This window comes from Ptychodera flava, chromosome 3, assembly GCF_041260155.1.
Source record: "Ptychodera flava strain L36383 chromosome 3, AS_Pfla_20210202, whole genome shotgun sequence".
Taxonomy (NCBI): Eukaryota; Metazoa; Hemichordata; class Enteropneusta; family Ptychoderidae; genus Ptychodera; species Ptychodera flava.
In genome coordinates, this window is record NC_091930.1 from 7261274 (window position 1) to 7284737 (window position 23464).

General features: G+C 38.7%; 1 protein-coding gene across 1 annotated transcript; it reads left to right on the top strand.

Moving 5' to 3' along the window:
• The first annotated feature begins 11083 nt into the window (after positions 1-11083).
• LOC139129477 (histamine N-methyltransferase A-like) lies at positions 11084-21479 on the top strand. The gene is made up of 4 exons (XM_070695116.1): positions 11084-11252; positions 13319-13511; positions 15622-15957; positions 20004-21479. The coding sequence occupies exons 2-4, from the start codon at positions 13325-13327 to the stop codon at positions 20351-20353; spliced, it is 873 nt and encodes a 290-aa protein (XP_070551217.1). The 5' UTR covers positions 11084-11252; positions 13319-13324; the 3' UTR covers positions 20354-21479.
• Positions 21480-23464: the final 1985 nt, after the last annotated feature.

Genomic DNA, 23464 nt, shown 5'->3' on the forward strand with positions numbered 1-23464 from the left:
ATTCACTGGCAGCTTTGGGAAATTGTTCAACCATGCACGATAGACTGAGTGTATCCGTACGTCACGGTCCCGTGTGTATGGAGGTAAAAAGCGAACACGCTGACCAGAAATGTTTTAAGGCTTTATTGGAGAGAAAATACACATTTCCCAACACAGATTTGTATTCTGTTGCTGTAATGTGTGTATACTTTGTCAACCTCAGACTATATTTGATATGCCTCTGCACTGTGTGTTGAGTCCCTCCATCACGGATCCGTGCCCTGTGGGAAAACCACCTTGCCACCTAACTTACCATTCTTCCTATTATAATCAATGCATTGTTTTAATTCAACAGCTACCTGTTAGATAACGCTCGCTAATTGACTAATCTGTCGAGGAGTCCGTTTTCGGCATTTGGCGCTTAGAATGATGAAAATACCCAAATTAGACAACAAATGCACGCAAGTTGATAATAGCAATAACCCCCTTCGCAGTCGGTTATACACTCGATTTGGTACAATTCGCTCCATATAGCACTCGCCTATCGGCTCGTGCTATATGTCGCGCATTGTACCAAAATCTCGTGTATACCCTCCTGCGGCGGGGTTATTGCTTAAATATTCAGCGAAGTTTGCTTGTACTGCACTGAAAATTAATTGGCTTCGTGCCAACGCAACTTGAGGGACTTGTACTACAGAGCAGTAGATCGCGCGAGGTCCACTCATATCGCGCAAGCCGCATCCCTCAAAATTTACCATAGAATTAGGGAGCGTTTAGTTTTTACGGCCTGGGGGGGGGGGGCGGCAAAATCTTGTCGCCGGTGTTCAAAAAATATAGACCCCCCTCATTTTTTGTGAAAAAATGATGACCCCCCCTTTGTCAGACGAAAAAAATTTATGACCCCCCCCCCCGAAAAATAACCAAAACCCATATGTCAAATTTACCCGCATGGTTTGGATTTGAACTCCGTACGCGGCGCACTTTATTCGTGTAGCAGAGATGCCAGTGCACAAACTTCTCAGCCACATCCATTGAAACGTCTGTTAATTGGGACGACTGCAAGGCAATTTTTAACTTCATTTCCATAGACAACTCATGTCCATGGACATTGTATAAAGTAAACTTTATTGGAGTGGTTCGCCAAAGGCAGCCTTCCGGTTAAGAGGGTCATGGACCATTACGTAAAGTCAACTTTATTCTAGTTGGCCACCAAAGGTGGCACACCGGTAAAGAGGGTCGATCATGGCTATTGCATAAAGTAGACTTTACTGAACAGGGCCGCTGAAGGCGCGCGGCCATTACCATTGTTCAGTGCGTGATCCCAGGGGTACCTCCAAAATGTTTCTAATACAAGCCGCGGCTTCAATTTGGAATTTTATGGTAAGATTGCCGTGTGGTATTACATAAAGTAAATTTATTGTAGTGGGCCGCCGCAGGCGGCCCGCCGGTAAAGAGGGTCGATCATGGCCATTGCATGAAGTAAACCTAATTGGAGTGGGCCGCCAAAGGCGTCTGCCCGTTAAGAGGGTCATGGGTAATACATAATGTATATTTATTGTAGTGGGCCGCCGAAGGGTTGATTATGGCCATGGCATGAACTTTATTGTTGGTATTATGTTTTTGAAATGTGGTGACCCCCTTTCCTACCAGTGAAAAAGCAATGACCCCCCCTTTGCGGATTCCAAAATAACGATGACCCCCCCCCTTGGATTTTGCCGCCCCCCCCCGGCCGTAAAAACTGAACGGTACCTTAGTTTATAAGGACGATTAATGGAGGGAGGTGTATAATAATAGGGTTATACACAAAATACGGCCTGTATGGACTCGGGCTCGTATTGGTCTCGCTTTCGGCTCGTCCAATACGTCACTCACTGAGCCCTCGTCCATACAGGGCCGTATTTTGTGAATAACCCTATATTACAGAGTAATACAGGAAACACAAATACAGGCCTGTATTTTTGCCTGTATTTACCTGTATATGCACTCTTACAAATACATTGTTAATACAGGTAAATAAAGGTTAATACAGATTATAAATACAATCTGTATCAATCATGTATTTGCCATGAATTTGTATGTTTTAAATTCATCTTTATTCATTCCTGTATTTGGGATGTATTTCCATGGGTTGAATTTACCACGTATTGTGCCTAGATTTGCCATGAATTTCTTAGTCCCAAAGAAACCTGAGTGAACCGTTTGGCTAAATGGCTTGACGCATTGTAGAATTGAATATTCACAAGGCATGTGCAGACTTATCCTGCCGAAGCCTTGAGACAGAAATGGACATGTATAACATAAAAGTGATAACTGATTGTGTTACGGAGATATTTTATCTCAGACAATGAGCCTAGCGGTCATCGACACCAGTAAAATGGTTAATTAAAACGACATATGTCAACATATGTCTGAGAAGACGAGTTTTCAAGAGATTTAAGAGTTTTACGAGAATTTTATATAGTCACGATGAGTAAAAGTGACTTTTACGTACGAAGTTATGGGAAAACTTCATATCGTAGAGATGATTTTATTTAAGTTATCGTGACGATGTATTTGTTGGAGCATCGGTGTTACGAAACTGAGATATTTTTGGATTTGCGCATTATTTATATACAAAGTGAATGTGTATTACTATGTTGCGATTCAAGTTGCCCATTCGTTTTGCATAACTAAGCTCACGGAATTCTTTTGTGATGCTTTTCTATTCTGTGCTTCTTTAGAAGTTAAACAAAAAAGGGACAGAACAGATAAGCGACAATTTATGATTATTATGCCCCTAAAGGGATCCACACAAGGTGAAAAGGACGGAAATATTTAAGGCAATACCGAAGGATTCAAAGCGCGCGTTGGTTGCTATCGCTGGCAACGTTCCAAACGCGCACTTTTGCACGTGCAAAATCTTACCGTTCCGTTGTTTTCTATGGATTTTTGATTCCTTATATTTTGGAAATGCTCAAAAGCTTTCAACTCTCTCAATTGTAAACCAACGTAGCCGACGTTTGGTAGGATTATTGAAGTCATACATAAGAATATAGATAAGCATGCGTTTCTAAAAATTCCGGACCGTTTATGAGATATCGCCGTAAAACCCTTCAAAATTTCACAAAATGACACAGTAGATATCTTCCTGTTCAAAAATTGTTTTTACTTAAACAGATAACCTAATCCATGCTAGGGGCTCTAAACGGGTATCTAATGTGTTACATTTGGAAATTTTGGAAAATTTGGTGCAAATTTGTAGCTGAAACGTTTTAAAGTAGAGCTGTGAAAATTTGTATATATGTGACGTCACTGACCAATCGCGCGACAAACATGCGTCTTTTGGAATCGTATGGTTCTGTAAATCTTTATTATGCAAACAAAACCATGAAAACTTTGTAATTTGATTGATTTTGGAAATTACCCTTAGCAACCGTTGCTTAGTAATTTGAATCCTTCGGTATCGCCTTAAGACGTCAATCTCTGAAACTGATATGAGAAATCGGCGATTATCCCATTCTGCCTCATATAATGACGAATATGCGCAATTAAGTTGTAAGAAAATAGTTAAATTGAATACAAGAATAGATGGTATTGTCATAATGAGAAGACCATGTGATGATGACGAAGTAAGGGAATGAAACAAAAGGGCTCTTATTTTCTTCAGATTTGCGAGGATGGCCATCTTTATGTCGTTTAAACTCGATGTAAAGAAGGAGTTAATACGTAATTTTTCGCATTTTTTAAAGACTTTACAACTTATTGTAAATGTATGACTTCTAACTTTCTCTACACTTTAAGATGTAACTAGTTTATGGATAACAATGCGTGACGAATTGCTTGAAATACGGAGAGTGTTACGGAGATATTTCATCTCAGACAAAGGTTAATGAACCTAGCGGTCATCGACACCAGTAACATGGTTAATTAAACAACAAAATCTCAATATATGTCAATATGCATATTTGAGACAAACGCACAATAATGCTTATTACGTTTGACGAAGATGTTTACGGAAGTCTTGATGAAAACTGGAATATATTTGAATTATATTAAGAATCACGAAGGAATATGATAATATCACGTGATAGGTTTTGCAACGTTTTGCAGTGAAGTTTGAATATTAATTGTGACACTGATGTTTATGATTGGATGTATCATTTTATCTTTAATTCATGTCTATCGTATGATCCAAGCCACGCCTTAAAGATAACATTTAAAATCCCAATAACAATACAACACATGTAAATGTTTGGATATAGTTGCTCCAGGATAATTGCTTGAGAGAGAGGAACACAGCGGACCTAAGACATCTAGACTATGGGAAAAGCGTACCTTTGGCGATGGCAACTGTCACGCTTGTCTACAGAGAAATAAAGTCTATGTACCAACGAACTCTGAACGTCTCGTGTAGTCAATACACTGAAGATCCCCTGGTACCTCTCGGCAGGCCAAGGTGAGTAAATGAGAAGGAAACATTCCCCAATGAAAGAACTAATAGCAACGATTGTCAAACCACTGAAAGCGAAACACAATCTGTCATTTTAGGAATGGAGCTGGTTTCAGATAAATGGAGCTAATTTCAGATAAGTGCCAGGTTGTAATATGAAAATTACTTGAGGAAGAATGACCTGTTCTCGTGAACGGAGGGTTGCCGAAAGAAATTAGAAAAAGCTTAAGTGAGTGATTTGATCTATGAAATTTGTCAAGAACAATTAAGTTTGTTTTAGATATATAGAATTTTATTTAGTTTGATTTTTAATTCAACCTCAAATTCAGAAGGTTCACAATAGATCGGAAGTTGACGGTTTGTGTTTTCTGCCATGGTAACCATCGATTATTGTGTTCTGTCACGGGAGTAATGACTGTGATTTATTTTGTTAGATCATACTAATCGTTCCTTAGTTACAGTCGTCAGTAAACTATCAAAATTTTGTTATCAGTGATCTTTGCCTGTTTATTATCACATTTTAAACAGCAGCGACAATCATGCTAGTGTGCTGCTGGTATGTAGATCGATCTGTGTTATGTAAAGCAGTGATTGTGTTTATATGTTATTTGAAACTTTGTCGTCTTGGTAAAATGTACAATTTTTATTCACTTTTCTTAGGCTTGGTGAAGCCATCAAGGTATTGGCAGACCTCCATGGTGTAGCTAAACTGCAATACAGAAGCCGTAAATTGGCTTCACTCGTTATCACTGTTTCACATGCCAGTCGTCATTTTTCACAATGGAGACTCATAGCTTGCATTGTTCATCACATTATATTTTTGAGCCAGTCCGTCTTGGAATTTGGGCATAGATCGGCAGAATGAGGTATATTTAAACATGGAAAGAGTAGCAAAAAATCTGTTCAGAGATTGGAGATGTGATCATGGACGTAAAAATGAGGGTTGACTTGAGAATGGATGTAAAAAAAAAGATGTTTGTGGTCGAGATGACTGTGACTTGGTCACCTTGTCCCAAACCAATATACCAAGCCACAGTCCCTCCACCCACGGACGGTGACCAAGCCTTGCTTCTGTGATCATCATTGGCTGTAATAGCTTCACCGGTTTATACTCTCATAGTTTTTACATTTTTACAGAGCCATTGTCGGTATTATGAATGAGAAATCTAACGCCACAAGGACTATGCCACAATCTATTCACTCTGTCAAATTATTTCACCATGTTTCCACATCTACTGAAATAATTTTGTCATTAAAAAAACCGAAGAGAATATATCTGTTTGGCAGGACAGGGATTCACTGGGAGCTTTGGGAAATTGTTCTGCATGCACGATACACTGAGTGTATGTCACGGTCCCGTGTGTATGGAGGTAAAAAAGTGAACACGCTGACCAGACAATGGCTGTATTGGAGAGAAAAAACACATTTCCCAATACAGATTTGTATTCTATTGTTGTTATGTGTTTAAACTGTGTCAACCTCAGACTATATTTTGATGTGCCTCGGGAAATGCAGTCTGCACTATGTGTTGAGTCCCTCCATCACGGATCCGTGCCCTGTGGGAAAACCACCTTGCCACCTAACTTACCATTCTTCCTATTATAATCAATGCATTGTTTTAATTCAACAGCTACCTGTTAGATAACGCTCGCTAATTGACTAATCTGTCGACACAAGTAGGTGTTTGACAAGGCCGCAGCCTCCGTACAGGCCCTGGCACTAACCACATTTGTCAGTGGGTGAGGCCGAACAAAAAAATTGTGCTGTTCCGATAGCCCGACCTACCCTATTTTTAACAGCCGACCCTAAACTTTTTAGAGCTACGTAAACACGGAAGTAAAAAAAAGAAGGAAAAATGCATAAAATCACGCACTCGTTACTTGACATTTGATTTTCGCTTGAACAAAGATGTTTTTTATGTTTGTTTTTCCTTTTATATGTATGATACATTTTTCTGGAAATGTTGTGCCCAGTGTTTGACCGCCCTGAACCACTGTAGTCGATATGCCCACCATTGCAACCTAAACACTCATTTAGGTTGCAGTGCAGGCATGTCGACTACGGGATCGATAGACCGAGCCGAAAAGCGATCTGTTTAGCAGACTACCCAGCTCGAGCGCCTGTGCCTGCTAGTATGTCACTCAAGCCATAGCGCGTTCTTGCGTAGACGCCGTACCACGACACGCCGCTATTTTCAATCGTTTCTTCCACAGAACTGTCATGTAAAGTTCAGATTCAAGTTTTTTTAGATTTTGCTGTCGTACGACGAAAAGTATTATTATTATCGTCTTGCCGTATTAAAAGATTTTTGAGGACCTAAACGACATCGTGTGTTGCTCCATTGCCATGGAATCCGATGTCAAGGAAAAGCGGTGATCTTTTTCAAGTTGAATATAATTTCCTTTCTGTTTGCATTAGTCAATTCATCGAAATACTTTTGTTCACAATTGAGTAAACTATAGACAGTGGACTGTCTCGATTCTCCCGTCTATGATTCGATATTCACTGATTCGTTCCTTCTCTTTTTTGTCGATCGATGAAAGTAATTTCATCTTCAATGCTCTGTCCTAATATGACAGATGTAATATCCAAACCTATATTGTCATTTATTTTTGACCAACGTACAAAACTTGGTCCGTTCGCCAAAGCACATATCTGACGAGATGTTTTGCGAAACAGTGAAAAATATATTGGATGAACAGCCGTACTCTATGATTAGGGGATATTCATGTTGCAGTCTCTCCGAAAAAAAACCGGGGATGTTTAGGCGACAACAAAGGCGATGACTCTGTATATAGTTGAATAAAGAAAATTTTCGGACATCATATTTTTATCTATTAAAAGCGTACACTTGTCGGTTTGATGTGCGACCGTACGCAGATCGCCCATATTCTCCTAAAACTAGTCAAAACAATTCTGCGACAATGATGGTGCCTCTTCGTGAACGTCCTTGAACCCGTACCCGCGACCATTGTTTTTTATGTGTTCCATGGTTGATGATTGGTAGAATTCATGTATCAAAAATTGAAGACATACGTGATTGAATCCTGTGAATGACAGGCAACTGACGGTGTATTGGGACGGCAACAGTTCACGGACCATGGGAGTATCAGCAGTACACAGTACATTGCATGCTTTCTAAGAATGAACAGTGTTTCTATAGCTACCATGCGACATCCGGCTTTGACCAATGTTCCTGTCCTGTCGTAGGATAACTTTCGAGCTGCGTAGCTACTGTTGAGGTTCAGATATCCGAATCTTTCGTGTTCGAAAGGCTTATCGATTTACTGAAAATGCTAAACTTTTGTTATTAGTTTACATGTACATACCCAGCACACGGGGCAAAGCTAAATACTTACCAGGTTGGAAAATTTCTGCGAGTCGCTCTCACCAGCGGTCGCGAGGAAAATATGCGTCGATATCATTGATCCGCCATGTACGTCTAGTTTGAAAGTCATAGATTTTCTCAACTGTGAAATTCATATTGCAATTCAATATTTTACGCACGAAGTCACCTGTGCATTTAAATATGTCCATTCGGGAGCAGAAACGTGTACAGACTTTCGATGGTTATGATGATGCTTAACTAGCTCCATGTCGTGACATGTCTCCAGTTCCGAAGTTTATCCGGTAAACTTCGCAAATCGAAATCGACATTAACATTGAGCGGTGATCGTGAAGCGTTAAATAAATGTCGGCTAGACGAGAGAGAGAGAGAGAGAGAGAGAGAGAGAGAGAGAGAGAGAGAGAGAGAGAGAGAGAGAGAGAGAGAGAGAGAGAGAGAGAGAGAGAAGTCGTTTATGCACTCGCGAACTGACCATGGTCTACAGGATGGATGGATGCTGTGTTGGTTTAAACATTTGCGCTGCACAGATCTCGAAAATGTACAGATACTTTCCCGAAATGTGACTTATTTTATAACAAGAGTAGAACAAGTGTTGAAGATAGTCTTCAGATGCTTGATTCGCAAGTTTGCTAAAGTCATATTATACTTACAGAGAATAGTCGCTATGCCTGAATATGTTCTTCAACACCACGTTTCTTATGATCGGTGATGTTACATTTTATTATTTCTGTTAATAATCTTTTATAGATTAATGCACCACGGTGTTAATTTTAGATTAATTCAACGATTTCAAACCGTAATTATTTTTTTAGTGAGAGGGCTTTTAGTAGTTCTGTAGACGAAACGATCGGTAATTGCAGAGTATCTTGGCAATGGCACGACGTCTACGCTATCGTTTAGCTGCAGCGATTGTACAGTTGCAGCCCGCGCCCGGGCCCCGGGTAGGCCTAATTCAGGACGTAATAAAGCCGTCAGTTGCAGCGGCGTCGTGCCGTACCTTTGTCATTACTGTTGAAGTACACCTGTTATTGCTACAAGCATCGCGGGCCGCTTCATGAAATGTTTCTCAGTCTGCTCAGTGTACTGGTCTCGCCGTTATATTCAGTTACGTATAATCTGTTGTTTGTATGTCAACACATTGGCCTGTTCACAACCTCCTGTGCACACTAATGGTGACCGTAATTTACAAAGACATAAACATTCGATTCCGCCCGTGAATGTCAAAGGTGAACGGGATTAACTTGATCCCGGGTATCAAGTCCCTGGCCTTTAAGTGGTCTAGTTTGTGTTCAATAAGCAAAAACATAGCTTTAGAATGATTGGAATTACTTTTTCAGCCGATTTTTCTAGGCCGGCCTATCTGATGAAATTTAATATAATAATTTGACGCCCATTTGTTAAGGTAAATCTTTTTCCGTTTTGCTTGTGTTTGAGTCTGGGTCAAATACCTGGAAAACACGCACAATAAATATACCAATATCGAACCTGAAGACTGCACCAATATCGGACCTGAAGACTGCAAGGAAAGCAGCCCTCGAGCTCATTCTAGTCTTTTCTGATAGCGTTGGTATTTTGGAAGAATGCCATCTTTGGGAAATTTCTCGTATCACGGCGTGTTGCACTTTTTGTCGTTCAATCTGGTCTAAAAGTGAGTGAACTTCTTTAAGAATGTCAGTTTGCTCTGTAAATAGCCACGCATTTATTTTAAAAGCTTCATGCAACTTACTTGGCCTAAATTTCTCAAGTTCATTTTGTTTCTCATTTTTTTTGCAGATGAGTGTGCTGTAGCATTCATCATGCAACTTTTTCAACCTACTTTTCAAGTGTTCATTCACCCCTACAGAAGTGTGACTTCCGCCCCGAACTAAATGGGGTAGTTAAACCTCCAGTATTCGATTTCAATATCTCCCAAAAAGGATATTACTGATAATACGTTCAACTGTCCTCGGATAATAGTCCATTCCATTTAGCTTCAAGTAAACCCTGACGGCCTGTTTTAAAGTATTTTTAACATTTTTATGTACATGTACCTATGAATTTCAATGAGGTCGTTAAAAGATCATTATTAAATTTTATTATATTACAAACTGACTGGTCAGATCAGAGCGTATCGTCCGCCATTGCCGTGTATCACACACCGTATAGGCTAAAGTTGGTTTGAAAAGAATACCATTGTGTGACTGTTTTCATTTTTTAATGATTGCATTTTGATTCGTGACAAAGGTACACCCCATTCAGTCCTTAACCTGTTAAGTTCCGACTTGCTACTCTCAATTCATTGAAGACAATAAACCCCCCCAAAAAAACACAAGACAGAAAAGTGTCTTCTTATATAACAACTGAATAACATCAGAGTAGGCATTTGCATTCAATGAAATTTTCTAAACTCTTGTCACATTTAATGGTATTTTAAATCCAAAAGTTTGTTTTTTGAGCTACTATTCTACAAAATCTACGTCGCTTCTAAGGCATCGGCGGTAGACAAGAAATGTGCAAAAACGGACAGAACCGGAAAAAAGGACCAACAGTAATACAAAGGAAAAACAAAAGAATCGGACAAATGGGCAATATGTACTATACGTATCTACGTACCACGTACACAGCGCTGTTGCAAATAATACAAAGTTCGGCCTTTACAGAACGGCGTGCTACAACGTTCTGATGACGTGACAAAGAATAAAATCGATATAACACAAATACAACCAGATAATAGGTTAATTATTAAATTGAAAACATTTCTGGAGTAGAGTTGTTATTAAAATGCAGGTACTCCAATGTCCTTCGAAAGTGTTGAAAATGACCTAGCCAGACAAACGCGCAGAATAGCCTTGCTCGTCACGTTGAACGTGAGTTTAGATCCTTCGAAAGTCTCTTTGCAGTAAGCCTTGAGAAACCGTTCCATTAAATAAGGGTTCGTTCAATATTGTTGATTACTTGGTGTCGCTTTTACTGTGCTGTAAATCACGCCTATAGCTCTGCCGCATTTTCATACAATGCCACGATGCCGGCAGTAATCATGGCGGGAACTTTCATTTCATTTATCAGCAATACAAAGGGCAATAACACGAATTTTCGAAGTTTGGCAGTTAAATTTTACAAAATGGAACGGTTGGCAATTTTGTCACTTTTGTCAAGCTGACTATAGAAAACGGTTTTATCATTCTACTGAACAATGATTCTCGCTTCCTGTGAGATGTAAAAGAGAAAAAAAAAACACATTTGAATTTCGAATCTGTATTGTTATTGAAATGGAAATTTATGACCGGCTTGCGATTTTCATGATAATATCAGCATGATAATCTTTCATTCTCTTATTTGTTCATTCCAACAATTGAATGTGATGAATGGTGTGCCCATAACGACATCTTTTGTGTACTGACCTCGCCATTCAACGTAATATATAAGCAGCAAAACGCAAAGTAGTTTTCTATCTACACTAAAGAGATCAACAGGTCAGCGTCGTTAAACCACATTTCAGAAGGCAAGCACAGACGGAAGGTGAGCCGATTATCAACAATTCATGATAGCTAGAATTTTCCCGTTCTTTGCTATTTTATTTTTCCTTGCAGGCTCACGATATCCATGTCAGAAGAAAGAAAGTTATCGCAAAAGTGGGGATAACATAGCTTTTTAAGGGGCATTAAGGGAGGGCTTCTGAAAATTGAGTGGCTGTTGGATCCAAAAAATTAATTACAATATCAAAACGACACAAATCTACAAAAACTTTGTACAAATCTACAAAAACATAAACAAATCTACAAAAATTTTGAACACTGTACTCCATTCACCGAGGCATTTTTTGAAGAATTCTGTTTTATATACGAACGAAAAAACAATATTTGAAAACCACGCCTGGTATTTCTTAGACTTGGTTCAAGTCAGACACTCTGTGATTTGTGAATGTTTGAGTGAGGTAAACGCGATGATTTGTGTTCTGGTTTAATGTGAAACGCGTGAGTGGGGTGAACGCGATGAGTGGGGTGAACGCTATACAGGGGAGTTTCTCCCGGAATCACAGAATCCGGCGGAAACTAACTCACGCCTGCGCAGACTCGAAGATAACGCGTTCAGTCACTAGGAAAACCTGGCCAAGGCTGCCTAATTCTAAATAGGTTTGTATGAAAAGGAGAGACACATGAGAAACTACAGCAAATGATTTTGTTTGTAGAAATTCACCGACTTGAACCAAGTCTAGGTATTTCTTTGTACACGTTCAATGTGGAGTCATAGCAGACACTTCGCTACCCGTGTTCTCATGTAAACACAAGTTTCGCACCTCTTGAATTAGATGACTTTTTAGGTTTAAAAATCTGCCAGCAAGTATGGCACTATGGAAAGAGAATCAAACTGGAAAACGTTAAATTGGGAAACATATCGGTCAACGTCAATAGCAATGTTGTGATCACTTTCCGAAATGTCAGAGAAGTACGTCATGTCCATTCAAAGCTTTGACTCAAATGAAATGGAGAACTATCCACGTGTACAAGTAGTTAAGTCAACCAGGTGTGCTTCTCAACGGACCCATCCGAAAAAGGCCTCCTTACTGATTTATATATTTTTCGCAGGAGCCATCACTAATTCATACACAAAATAAGTAGTGATAATTTTTATGTGTTGTCATTTACTGGGTTAGTCAGTAAGACATTGAAAAGATAATATTCATGATGTACGCCAGAAACTCGTTGTTGTGGTGTTAAGAAAGAAACCTCATGATTTTAGTTTAAGGTACGAAAACATCATTCGGTCTCCAGCATCCTGAAGTTTGCAAGTTCCTGACCGAAATTGCAAGGTTTCCATTGCAAAACCACACCAACGAGAGCTATTTTCTAGAATGAAACGATCACGCCACGACCAAAAAACGACCCCTTTCGATCATACATATCAATTGCATTTTCTTGACATATAACACTTTATAAAAATGACATTAAGACAGGTCTTAGTGTTTTTGAAGATTGTGCATGTAAGTAGTGAACGTTTGCAATAGCGCTGATAGGGACTCTAAAAATTCAGGTAACATAGCGTTGGCCGGGTGGTGATTGCTGGCGGTGTTTCTTTGATATGTTGTCAAAATAAAGTTGAGTACAGAGAACTTGATTGCGTTTTGTCCGTCTCAGTAATGCTGTTTTATGCTTTTCAAGTTTTTGCTGCGTTGTTTACGTCATCAACCGATCAGAATTAACTACTGATGTGATTAAATGTCATTTTCATACGCGTTCTTCTTATACCACTAATTTCAGAAATCCAAAGTTGTCAAAAAATTAGGAGAAAAAAAACTCAGTTCACTTAAAGTTTACTTAAAGCAGCTCTGCCGCACATACATTTGAGCTGTGAATCTACTGTACCCTTTTATACCTGTCATTTACTTACAGACTATTATATTTTCTGTAACTCCTTTGCATATGGGCCGGAGGCCTAGAAACGCAATATAACGTGCACTGAAACGTGCACCTGTACAGTGAATCTACATGCGCCGAATGCCGGACATTGCTGAGATAACATACAGACATACTGGATATTTACAGCGCAACGAGGTATTTATTTCAAGTCATTGTTTTCTTTTTCAGATCACGATGGAAGGAGAAATCAAATTCCTGTTGGACCATGACAAAGAATATTTTGAAAGATTAAACCTTGTAATCGCTAATGGATTTGACACCGTACAGAAGCAAGAGTTTGAAAATTACAAAAATATCTTGAAGAAGGGGAACTTCAACAAAGACTCTGTATTAAAGGTCCTTGCGATTGGAACGGGAGACGGTAAGATTAATGAGCGATTATTACCATCGAAATGTTGATTGAGCATAAATAAAATGCACAATTAACACGCCACAAAGCATTATTGTATACACGATCCGAAGTGCGAACTTTTTATAACTTTCTTCTCGCTACGTATTGAACTGTAGTGAGTGTAGCGAAGGCTGGGCAACGAAGTGTAATTACAGCGAAACATATCAATGCGCAGCATGTTTGAACATGGAACTATTTCTACGTATAGTGTCTCGTATGTAACATAGCTTCTGTAATAATACGTTTGCACACGCATGCGAATACATTCATTGGCGGCCCAGACACTATTAATAGGCTTATTATTTAGTTTTTCATAAACGTCCTTGTAATGGGGTGTAAAATGAATAAAGAGTCAAGAGGCTAGGTTAGGTTATACAGCCGTTTATTTTATTTACTCCGATCAGTCAGAGCATAAAGAAAATGAGAAGAAAAGGAGAAGAACTGATAGAGAAAACAGTGAGAAAAACTCAATAATAAGCTTATTAATAGTGTCTGGGTCGCCTATGATACATTTCATAATGTTTGTTATCTTCACAACGGAGAATGTATTATCCTAGTCTCGTTAAGATTGTTAGTGTTGAGATATTTCATTAGCATTATTGTTATCACTTGTCAATTGACGGCCGATGTATCGTTCAATTAATTAAGTATTCTTTCCATACGGAAAAGAAAATGGTAGCGTAGTTAGAGTGAAGGTGTCGTCATCTTTGCTCGAAGTTGCAAGAGACCGCTACGACCGATGTAAACACTGTATCTGGGGTACGTTTGCGATTGATGAAAGTCAAAAAAATTTACATTTTGCAGCTAACGTTGACGTGGTGAATCTAGATATCATGCATAAAATACACTATTTGTAAACATGAAAGATGCAAACTCGCAGTTCCAACGACCCTCTTCCTTTAGTATGTAGCGAGGTTAACTTTTGTCAAAATTGGAGAAGGGAGGTGTTACGAACGTAGCGAAGTGTTGCCAGGTGTTACGAGCTTTAAGTTGGTACTTTTTACTCGCCAGAGAGACGGCAATCTTGTAGCGTAGTTTAAAACGTGTAGCGAAGAGTGCCCGAGCTAAATTTTGTGAAAATTGGAGAAGGGGCTTTTACGAACGTAGTAAAGTGTAACGAGATACTGCAAGCAGTAAGATGGTCACTTTTTACTCACCAGAGAGACAGCAATTTCGTAGCGTAGTTAACAGCGTGTGGCGAAGTGTAACCATCGCCGAGCTAAATTTTGTGAAGATTGGAGAAGGGGGTGTTGCGAACGTAGCGAAGTGTAGCGAGGTGTAAGACGAATGGAAGGGATAGGAATACCCATGGTGTGCCGAACATGACTCCGTTCTACGACTGGGGCGATGTTCGGCCTCTAAAATAAACCATTAGGCCCAATGCCGCATTAATCCCCGTGAAATGTCGTGCTAAACTTGTTGATACCGATGGTTTATTTTTATTCTCAAAGCTACACCTTTCTCAACAACAGCGTTTAATTAATTCTTTTGAGATACATAGTATAAAGAATGCTTGCGACTGTGGCTGAGGGACAGGAAGATAAGTATGCTAGTCCCTCGGGAAAGAAAATGAGCGAAAATGAGGGTTGAAGTTATGTCCTATGGCCTTCGTAAAGAGTGCTTTCCATAAATTTTGTTGCCGACGCGGAGATCAACAAAGTGTGAAATGTGTCGTGTGTCCTCACTATAGTTCTTATTTTACAGTGTGCGACAGTTAAAGGTATACTGTCACCTGTTCCAATTTTGCAACTGCTACCATGGAAAGAGAAAATCTAACCAATCACAGATTTTAAGCGGGTGGCCGCTTTTTAAAAACAGCGCCCTCACATGGGCATTTTGAATACCAAGGAACGCCCCTTTGACCATATGTGGGCATATTTAGATTTCGTGTGACTGTATACCTTTAATACACAGGGAAACGTAAGAAAGTCATACCTCATATTGCTATAAAACAGAAGTAAACACACTTATCACAGGATTTTAAGAAACGATGAGAAAGATAGCTTCTGCTCTTCTGCCGGTTTCGGCAAAGTTGTCCGTTGTTTAACTTAAAGAAATTATGTTTTTTTTTAATCAACAGGGCAAGCGGAAGGGTTGTTCTGTGATGCTGCAATGAGTATGGGCTACACCCTCCACCATACAGCTGTAGAGCAATCTGAAGCGGAAATCAACAAATTCAAAACGTTGGCTGAGACGAAAAAGACGGAGGGACACTGGAGAGATGTAACATTTGATTTCCACCATATCACAGTGCAGCAGTATCTGCGTGATGCACGGCACAACGGAGAACAACAATACTTTGACGTCATTCGCTGTCCTGAATGTGCTTATTTTTTCGCCGACGCGGGAGACATCTTTGTAGAGCTTTACAAGATGGTAAACAAGGGAGGAATGCTGTGGAATACTATGAGTGGTGGTAAGTGCCTTGAAAATATATTTCCTGGTCGTTAGAGATATAAACCTTTCTAAATTTGCAATATTAGATGTCTTTACACTAGCTGCAATAATTGTCCTAGCCTTGTCCACGTGAAACAGCACTGCAAATCTGCAGTCAATTCAAACTCGACCGCCATCCCTTACTCGACGGTAAAGATGGCGGTCGAGTTTGAATGGACTTTGTGCCCGAGGTATTAAACTGTCATTTTTCAGCTGCAAGGAGTACAGTTGACCAGCGATTAGGGTTAACGATTCTGACATTATCCGAGAGCAGAATTATGGTGAAATTTGCACACGACATTCGATAATAATGCGGCCCCGTGTGTGCCTTGTGCGTGCACTGCAGATATGCCGTGCTCTTTTAACGGAACAAGGTGGAATTGTAGCCTTGGTTGGGCATCGTGCAAGCCGCACGACAGAGACCAAGCCATACGACCCAGCCCACCATGGCTAAACTTATTCAGCTATCTTTACACAACAATTTACATTACTGCTGCATGTTGCACAAAGTTCAAATTATTTGGCGAGAATGTACGCTGTTGTGAAATCCCTTCCATGCGCTTCGAAATCCGTGACGTTTCGCGGCCAAACAATATATGTATTTCGAATAGACATATTGACTTATTGGCAAAATGTCATCTTCCTTTGTATCAAGTACGTAAAAACGACACGCTTTTACAAACTTGCCAACCTGTTATTCTTTTTTCGCCGTACACAATACGGCTATTCGATTATTTCGTTCATTCCGTTTAAAATTGGTGAATACGTATATCATCATGGTTTGGTCTAGACATGTGATTTAACTTAAGTGATAATGTGCATTCAGTACTTTGGATTTTAGGCTAAGGCGCTGTAAATAAAATTCTTTGTTTACCGTCCGCGTGCTGGTAGATAGAGAAAATTAAGGTAACAAAGACAATGTTACCACTCTTACAAATAAAGATATCATTTTCCCGAAAGAAACCAAATAAAAAATGAACTTATGTTAATACACTATGGGTTTTTCTCTGTGTTTGTTCTGTTACCTGGCTGGCTGGTAGCTTTTTTTTCAAAAATCCAAGGACGACAAAAACAAAGAATTTTATTTAAATGGCCTAATGGATTGATCTATTGGCAGAATATCACACTCCGTTCGACGGAGATTTTGCCGAGGGGTGTTCAGGGCTAAATTCGTCGCTAGGTAATTTGGTTACGTTGTGGGAAGATGTAAAAAAAAGTCGAAAAATATCAAAGTGTTGAGGATTATACAATGTTATGTAACTACAGAGCCTTGTTGATTCAAGTGTCGACTATATAAACCTTAGTGTGGAAAAGGATATGCGGCGACGAGTGTGAAAGTCGTGGTGTAAATTAGCTCTCTCGCGGGATTAAATTTGATTAGTCATAACACTAGGGCTACTTACCTTTTTGTCCAAGTAATACCGCGGATGCGATTTTTTGGGCACCCTCTACTCCCCACTCCAAACTCTGAGCGTGCTTTGAACATTTGAAATTTCTTTGCTAGTGAAAGTAGTACCGTCAATGGAACGGCATCATATCAATCAATCAAGACACTCAGATGACATGGCGGCTGGGATGCAAAGAAAGACTTGCACAAGTGGAAGTAGCGAATTTCAGTGACAATGTGTTAGTTTTGACGTATGTCTGTCGCCATCGGAATGTAATATGGCCAACGTTTACAATGCATCGACGAAGAGTTCCGACACTTCAAGTTGAATCATGATTATAAAATAATTAATTTTCACCTACTCCAAATACATTTTCCCGCGGTCGCAGCCAAACAATATATGTATTTTGAGCAGCTGTATCGACATAACACGATTGGAACTAATTTTGGATAATTGGATCTTCATATTTTTAAAATTTCAGTGCTAGGTGCCATATAGCTGAATGTTGCAAAAATTACAAATTACTAATAAAAACAAGTGTGTAACTTGAAAAGAAATGCAGACGAGCTTACATTGTTACGTGAAAGAAAACGAACAAAAGGTGAACTCAGCAGTTTCCGTATAAAACGAAATTTATTACGAAAATAAACTAATTGCAAAGTCAGGAATAGAAGACAAACTGTAAAAGTGTACAGGCTACAATTTTGTTACGTGACAACATATGCTTCACCATTCAATTATCCCAAATTAGTTCCAATCGTGTTACATGTAGATTCAATGCTAAAATGTCAAGCTTATTTGTATCTGGTACATCTCCATCACGCTTCTGCAACCTTGCAGCACGCCACATTTTTTCCCGGCAATACACAATGAAGCCATTCGATTGGTTTTTTTTTATTCCGTGGTCATTTGATGTATACATGTATATCATTTCGTGTGTACACATGATAAACTGACGTGATGATATGTTTTCGATGTACCAGCTTTTAGCCTAATTTATTGATTATGTGTGAATTTTCTCAGTTCACAATGATAATTTGTTATTGAAAAAATGTTTATAAGGTCTTTTGTGTCTCTGAATGCGTAAATGCACATTGTACAGATAGTATATAGGTGTCTTTACGCACACAAGTGGAAAAGAAGGGACGACATATTAAGAGAAGGGACCATCTGGGAATACGTTTCATTCTCAGAGTAGGGGAGCATTCGTTATTTACTGGGAGGGGTGCCGGTGGAAATCAGGGGGCTTGACTTTTACGAAGCCGTTTTGAAAGAGGTCAAATTTTTACAAACATTTGTATAGTGTTATGGCAAAAACAACAGAATTGACAGAAACTATATAAACGGAATACGAATATGACTTTATTCTGTCTGAACAGGTGATAACAAGCAGAAAACAGCACATTTGTGCACAAAAATAAAATTGACCAAAAGAAATAAATGTTATGCCATGTTCGCAATGAAACTTTTACAACACTTTGAATACTGGGAAAAAGCTAAAATTTTTAAAAATATGGTATATGTAGTGTTTGCAAAGATTTGAGACTTTGTAATTACAGACATTTGATTTTAGAAATTCGATTTTGGACTTTCACTGAAATATTGATTCACTATACATAATGTAGTGTATGAGGAAACTATGAACAATATTTTTCGAATACAAAAGTAGCTAAATCTTTGTATTTATAGATGTTTGATTATTGATATCAATGTACTTGATCAGACTAGAGTATGTGCAGGTGCACATGTGTGCAAGAAATATGATTTAAAAATTTTACCGAAATGTTGATTCACTATACATTCTAGTCTATGAGGAATCTATGAATTATTTTTTCCCAATACACAACTAGGTAATCTGTGTATTTATAGACTCTTGATTATTCATATTAATGTACTTAATTAGACTTGGATAAATGTATGTGTGCGCAAGAAAAATGATTTTAGAATTTCACCGAAATGTTGATTCACTATACATTATGAGGAAACTAACTGTGAATACTTTTTTAAATAGAAAATTAGCCAAATCTCTGCCTTTACTAATGTTTGACAAATTAAAATTATATAAATGTACGTAATGAGAATCGGTCATTTGAAAGCGCAGATGTGAACAACAAATATGATATCCGAATTTCATCCAAGTGATCATTTGTAAATTTCAAAAGAGATTCTTTGAAAGTTCAAAGGTCAAATGAGAAATTATATGTCAATTAAGATATTATTGATACAGACTTGGACATCTTGGGAAGGGTCACGGATTTTTGTGCATGAAAATTGGAAAGGTCACTCTTTTTCTCGCAAAAAAACTTTTAAGGGTGCAAAAGGTTCATTAATCAAATCCGATGAAACATTTTGTTTCGGGGGTGTCACATTTTACAATTGATGAATTAAGAGGGTCAAATTTTAGAAATTTAATTGGGGAGCGGTTGTAAGTTCCACCAATTCCACTCCCCGTAAAAAAAACCACGAATGCTCCCTAAACAATAAAAGGTGTTTTCCCCGAAAACTTTCAGTTCCTGCGCTGTTTCTGTATCCCGAAGTCCTCTTGCGTGGTCATTTTTATCATTGACACATTCGGTGGCGAAATGGCAGACTATAAAACGGCTTCTTCTTAACCAATCTTACCCATCTCTTCCGACAGGCGCTGCGGAGCAAATCACGAAAGAACTAGCAAGACACTCCCCAGTAACGTTAAGCCTGTATGGCTCATCCACTCTCCGTGAGATACTTGGGGAGAGATTGCCAGGCGTTGACCTCCAGGTGGAAACCTTAAATTATAATATTGAGTGTGAAGAATGCTTCCAAGAAGATTCAAGGGACGGAAATATGATTCTCGATTTCTTTACTCAGATACTCGACTTCAGAAAGCACGCTTCGAAGGAAGTTGTCGACAGCATTTTAAAGGTCATGGATAAGAATAGCTGCCGAAAGGCCAATGGCAAGCGCGCTTTGATTGACTGTCAGGAACATGTTATCATTTTAAAGAAATGATTAAATGTGAGTAAAGCGTGAAAAAGACTGTACTTTGCAGTAATAGTAATGCAAATAATGATTTTGTAGCAAAGTTGGGAATTCAATAGTCAATTTTGAAATGCTTGTCTTAGATTGTAGAAATTAGCCTTCCACTAAAGTAATGTATTACGTTACGCTAATGCAGACATATAATTGCGTGTTCTCTATTCGGCCTCTCTGTTTGGTTTCTTCACGTATAGTACTAGTTCTTTTTTCACATTACAGTAAGGAAAAGTTGTACAAAAATTGCAATAATCAAGGGGGACAATCGCTTCAAAATTATTATTCGGAAATTTTACAAATATTTATTTGCACCTGTTTCTCTTCGAAGAAACGTGAAGTTCATTTCGTATCTGGAATGACATGACTATAGTTTCTTTGAGGTAATTTATCAACGCTCTCACGTCACAGATTTTGATCCGGTATTGTGCATCGTCAAAAATATCAAATCACAGTACATGGGATTCTATTGGACAAACTAGTAACAATTTTTCCCTATAAAGCAAGCTATATATATGTTTAATAATTTAATGTAAATGTAATTTGCTTTAAGTGAGAGGTAAAACAGTCTATGTGTACAAGAAATTATTGATTTTGTAATTTCACCAAAAATGTTCATCCACTATACACAAGCTATGAACGGTTTTTTCCAATATAAAACTAGCAATATCTGCGTATTTATAGATGTACTTGATTACAATAGGATGGTTACAAATGCAAAAAATTTGAATTGGGAATTTCACTAAAAATGGTGATCTGCTATACACGGTAGTCTATGAGAAATCCATGAACAATGTTTTTTTCTTAAATAAAGCTAGCAATATCTGTACATTTATGGATGTTTGTTAATTGAAATGTACTTGATCAGAATAGGACGGTTACAAGAGCATAGGTGTACAAGCAATTTTATTGTGGAATTTCACGAAAATGTTGATCAACTATACTTGATGTGTATGAGAAAACTATGAATTTTTTCTGCTTTTACTAATGTGTCACAATAGATATAAATGTATGTAATGAGAATCGGTGGGTCACCGTGCGGAGTTTTGTACTATTTGACACTTCAGGAATTCAAAATAAATACCGTATAGCGGTTAGTATAGTAGCTGTCTTCTGGTTCATGTTTGTATCTATCTGGGCTGTTTTATCATTAGATACTAAATCGGATCGTCCGCCCATGCGCAGGGATAAGATCGGCAAAGAACAAAAAACGGCACTGCATCGGCAGTACATCGCACGACGCACGATGTTCCCGATTACGTTTCGAGTATGGAGAATCACAAATGATCAGTGATTTCCGTCGACATATCGGTGAGCGAGCATTCACTATGGAAGTAGAAAGATTCATGAGGGATGAGCCCGATTGTTTAAGGTTGATCTGAGCGTAATAAAGCACAATTTACTCACAATCACTTTTTTGCAAAGATTCTTGCAATTTGAAGTAATTCGTTACCCCAAGAGAAAAAAAAATTGGTTGGGTTCTCCTTTTAGCTTGTCAAGCAGTTTTCACTTGGTTGAAAAAGCTGCTGATGTGCAGCCAGCTCAGGAGGGTATTCTGGTTCTGATAGCTATAGCTGTGACTCAACATTCACGTGTACCAAGAAATATCAAACGTCGTTTTCTAATATTTTTGTTTCGTTTGTGTATGAAATAAAATCCTTTAAAAATGCCACGGTGAATGGAGTAGAGTGTTCAAAGTTTGATTAATTGTGTCGTTCTGAAGTTGTTAGTATGTTTTAAAAAATGCAGTTTAGTCATTGGTCTATTATATTGACTGACCTATATATAGACTGACATTTGGCATTGAATCAGGTTACAGAATGTCACTGACACATCAAACTGTCCTGTTCCGAAAGAAACCAAAACCTGACGCAGGATTTGCACAATCGCGGTCGATTAAGTACGGCGTTTGGATCCATCCGCCAGTCGATTTTCAGGAGTGCTCCCTTTATGCCCCTTCAAAAATTATGTTCGCCCAACTTTCGCAGCGACTTTGCCTCTCCTGAAATGTACATCGTGAGCTTTCAAGGAAAATAAAATGACAAAGAATGGGAAAAATTGTAGCGACGAAATGCTGACAATCGACTCACACTTCGTCTGTGCTTTCCTTCTGAAATGTGGTTTAATGAGCTGTTACTTCTTGACCAGTTTTTCTGAATTTTTTGGCTGCCGCCGACGTTTCACACGGGACGTGCGTCATGAGGAACAGTAATACAAAACATCACACGGCTGTATTTAAACACCATATTTGTGTGCTATTACTCAGATAAGATGCAAGCCAATTCAAAACTGTGTTATCTCATCCAAATTCAACTTTCATAGTGCGTAGCCAGATTTGATGATCTACTGTGTCAAAGGCAGCGCTTAGATCAAGCAACGTCATTAGCTAGCTGTTGTTTCCCCATACATTGAAATATGTAAGGAGTTACCCTGCCTAGTACATTCTCAGTACTATGACATTGCCTGTATGCCGATTGACACACAGGTAATGGGGCAACAGCTTACATGTGAGCTGTTAATTGGTCAACGACGACCCGCTGAACAAGCTTTGATACAAAGCTTAAGTTACTGACGGCTCTGTAATTTGAAAGAATTGTACCATCACCTGGCTTTTCCAACATTGGTATCACAATAGCTTCTTTCCTGTTATCAGAAAAAATGCCATTTTTAAGATAACAATTTAACATACAGCTGATAATAGGAAGTAATTCTTCGACACACTCTTTGAGCAACCAGGTTGGAACGGGATCACTCTTACAATGATTTGACAGTGATCTTAATTTGTATTCAAAACAAAATCGGCATACAGGCAATGTCATAGTACTGAGGATGTTCTTCCTTACTTCATCAGCAATGACTGATTGGAAAATTGTACTCTAGAAGTACACCTTTCTGTCGATACTTATCTTCCCATTTGACAATCCAGATCATCTCTCATTTTGTCAACTTTTTCTATGAAATGACTGTTGAATCTATTAGCTAACTCAAACTTATGGAGTGAGCTGGTAAAGGTGTAATACAAGCTGGTTTTATGAGTTAATGACACTGTAAAGCTTTTCTGATTACCATGACAGTCATTGACTTTGTTTC

What these genes read in the sequence shown, in the direction of transcription:
- LOC139129477 (XM_070695116.1), top strand. Translation starts at nt 13,325, where the DNA reads ATGGAAGGAGAAATCAAATTCCTGTTGGACCATGACAAAGAATATTTT. An exon ending in TGCGATTGGAACGGGAGACG is followed by an intron (nt 13,512 to 15,621) that starts GTAAGATTAATG and finishes TTTAATCAACAG; the next exon opens with GGCAAGCGGAAGGGTTGTTC. An exon ending in GTGGAATACTATGAGTGGTG is followed by an intron (nt 15,958 to 20,003) that starts GTAAGTGCCTTG and finishes CTCTTCCGACAG; the next exon opens with GCGCTGCGGAGCAAATCACG.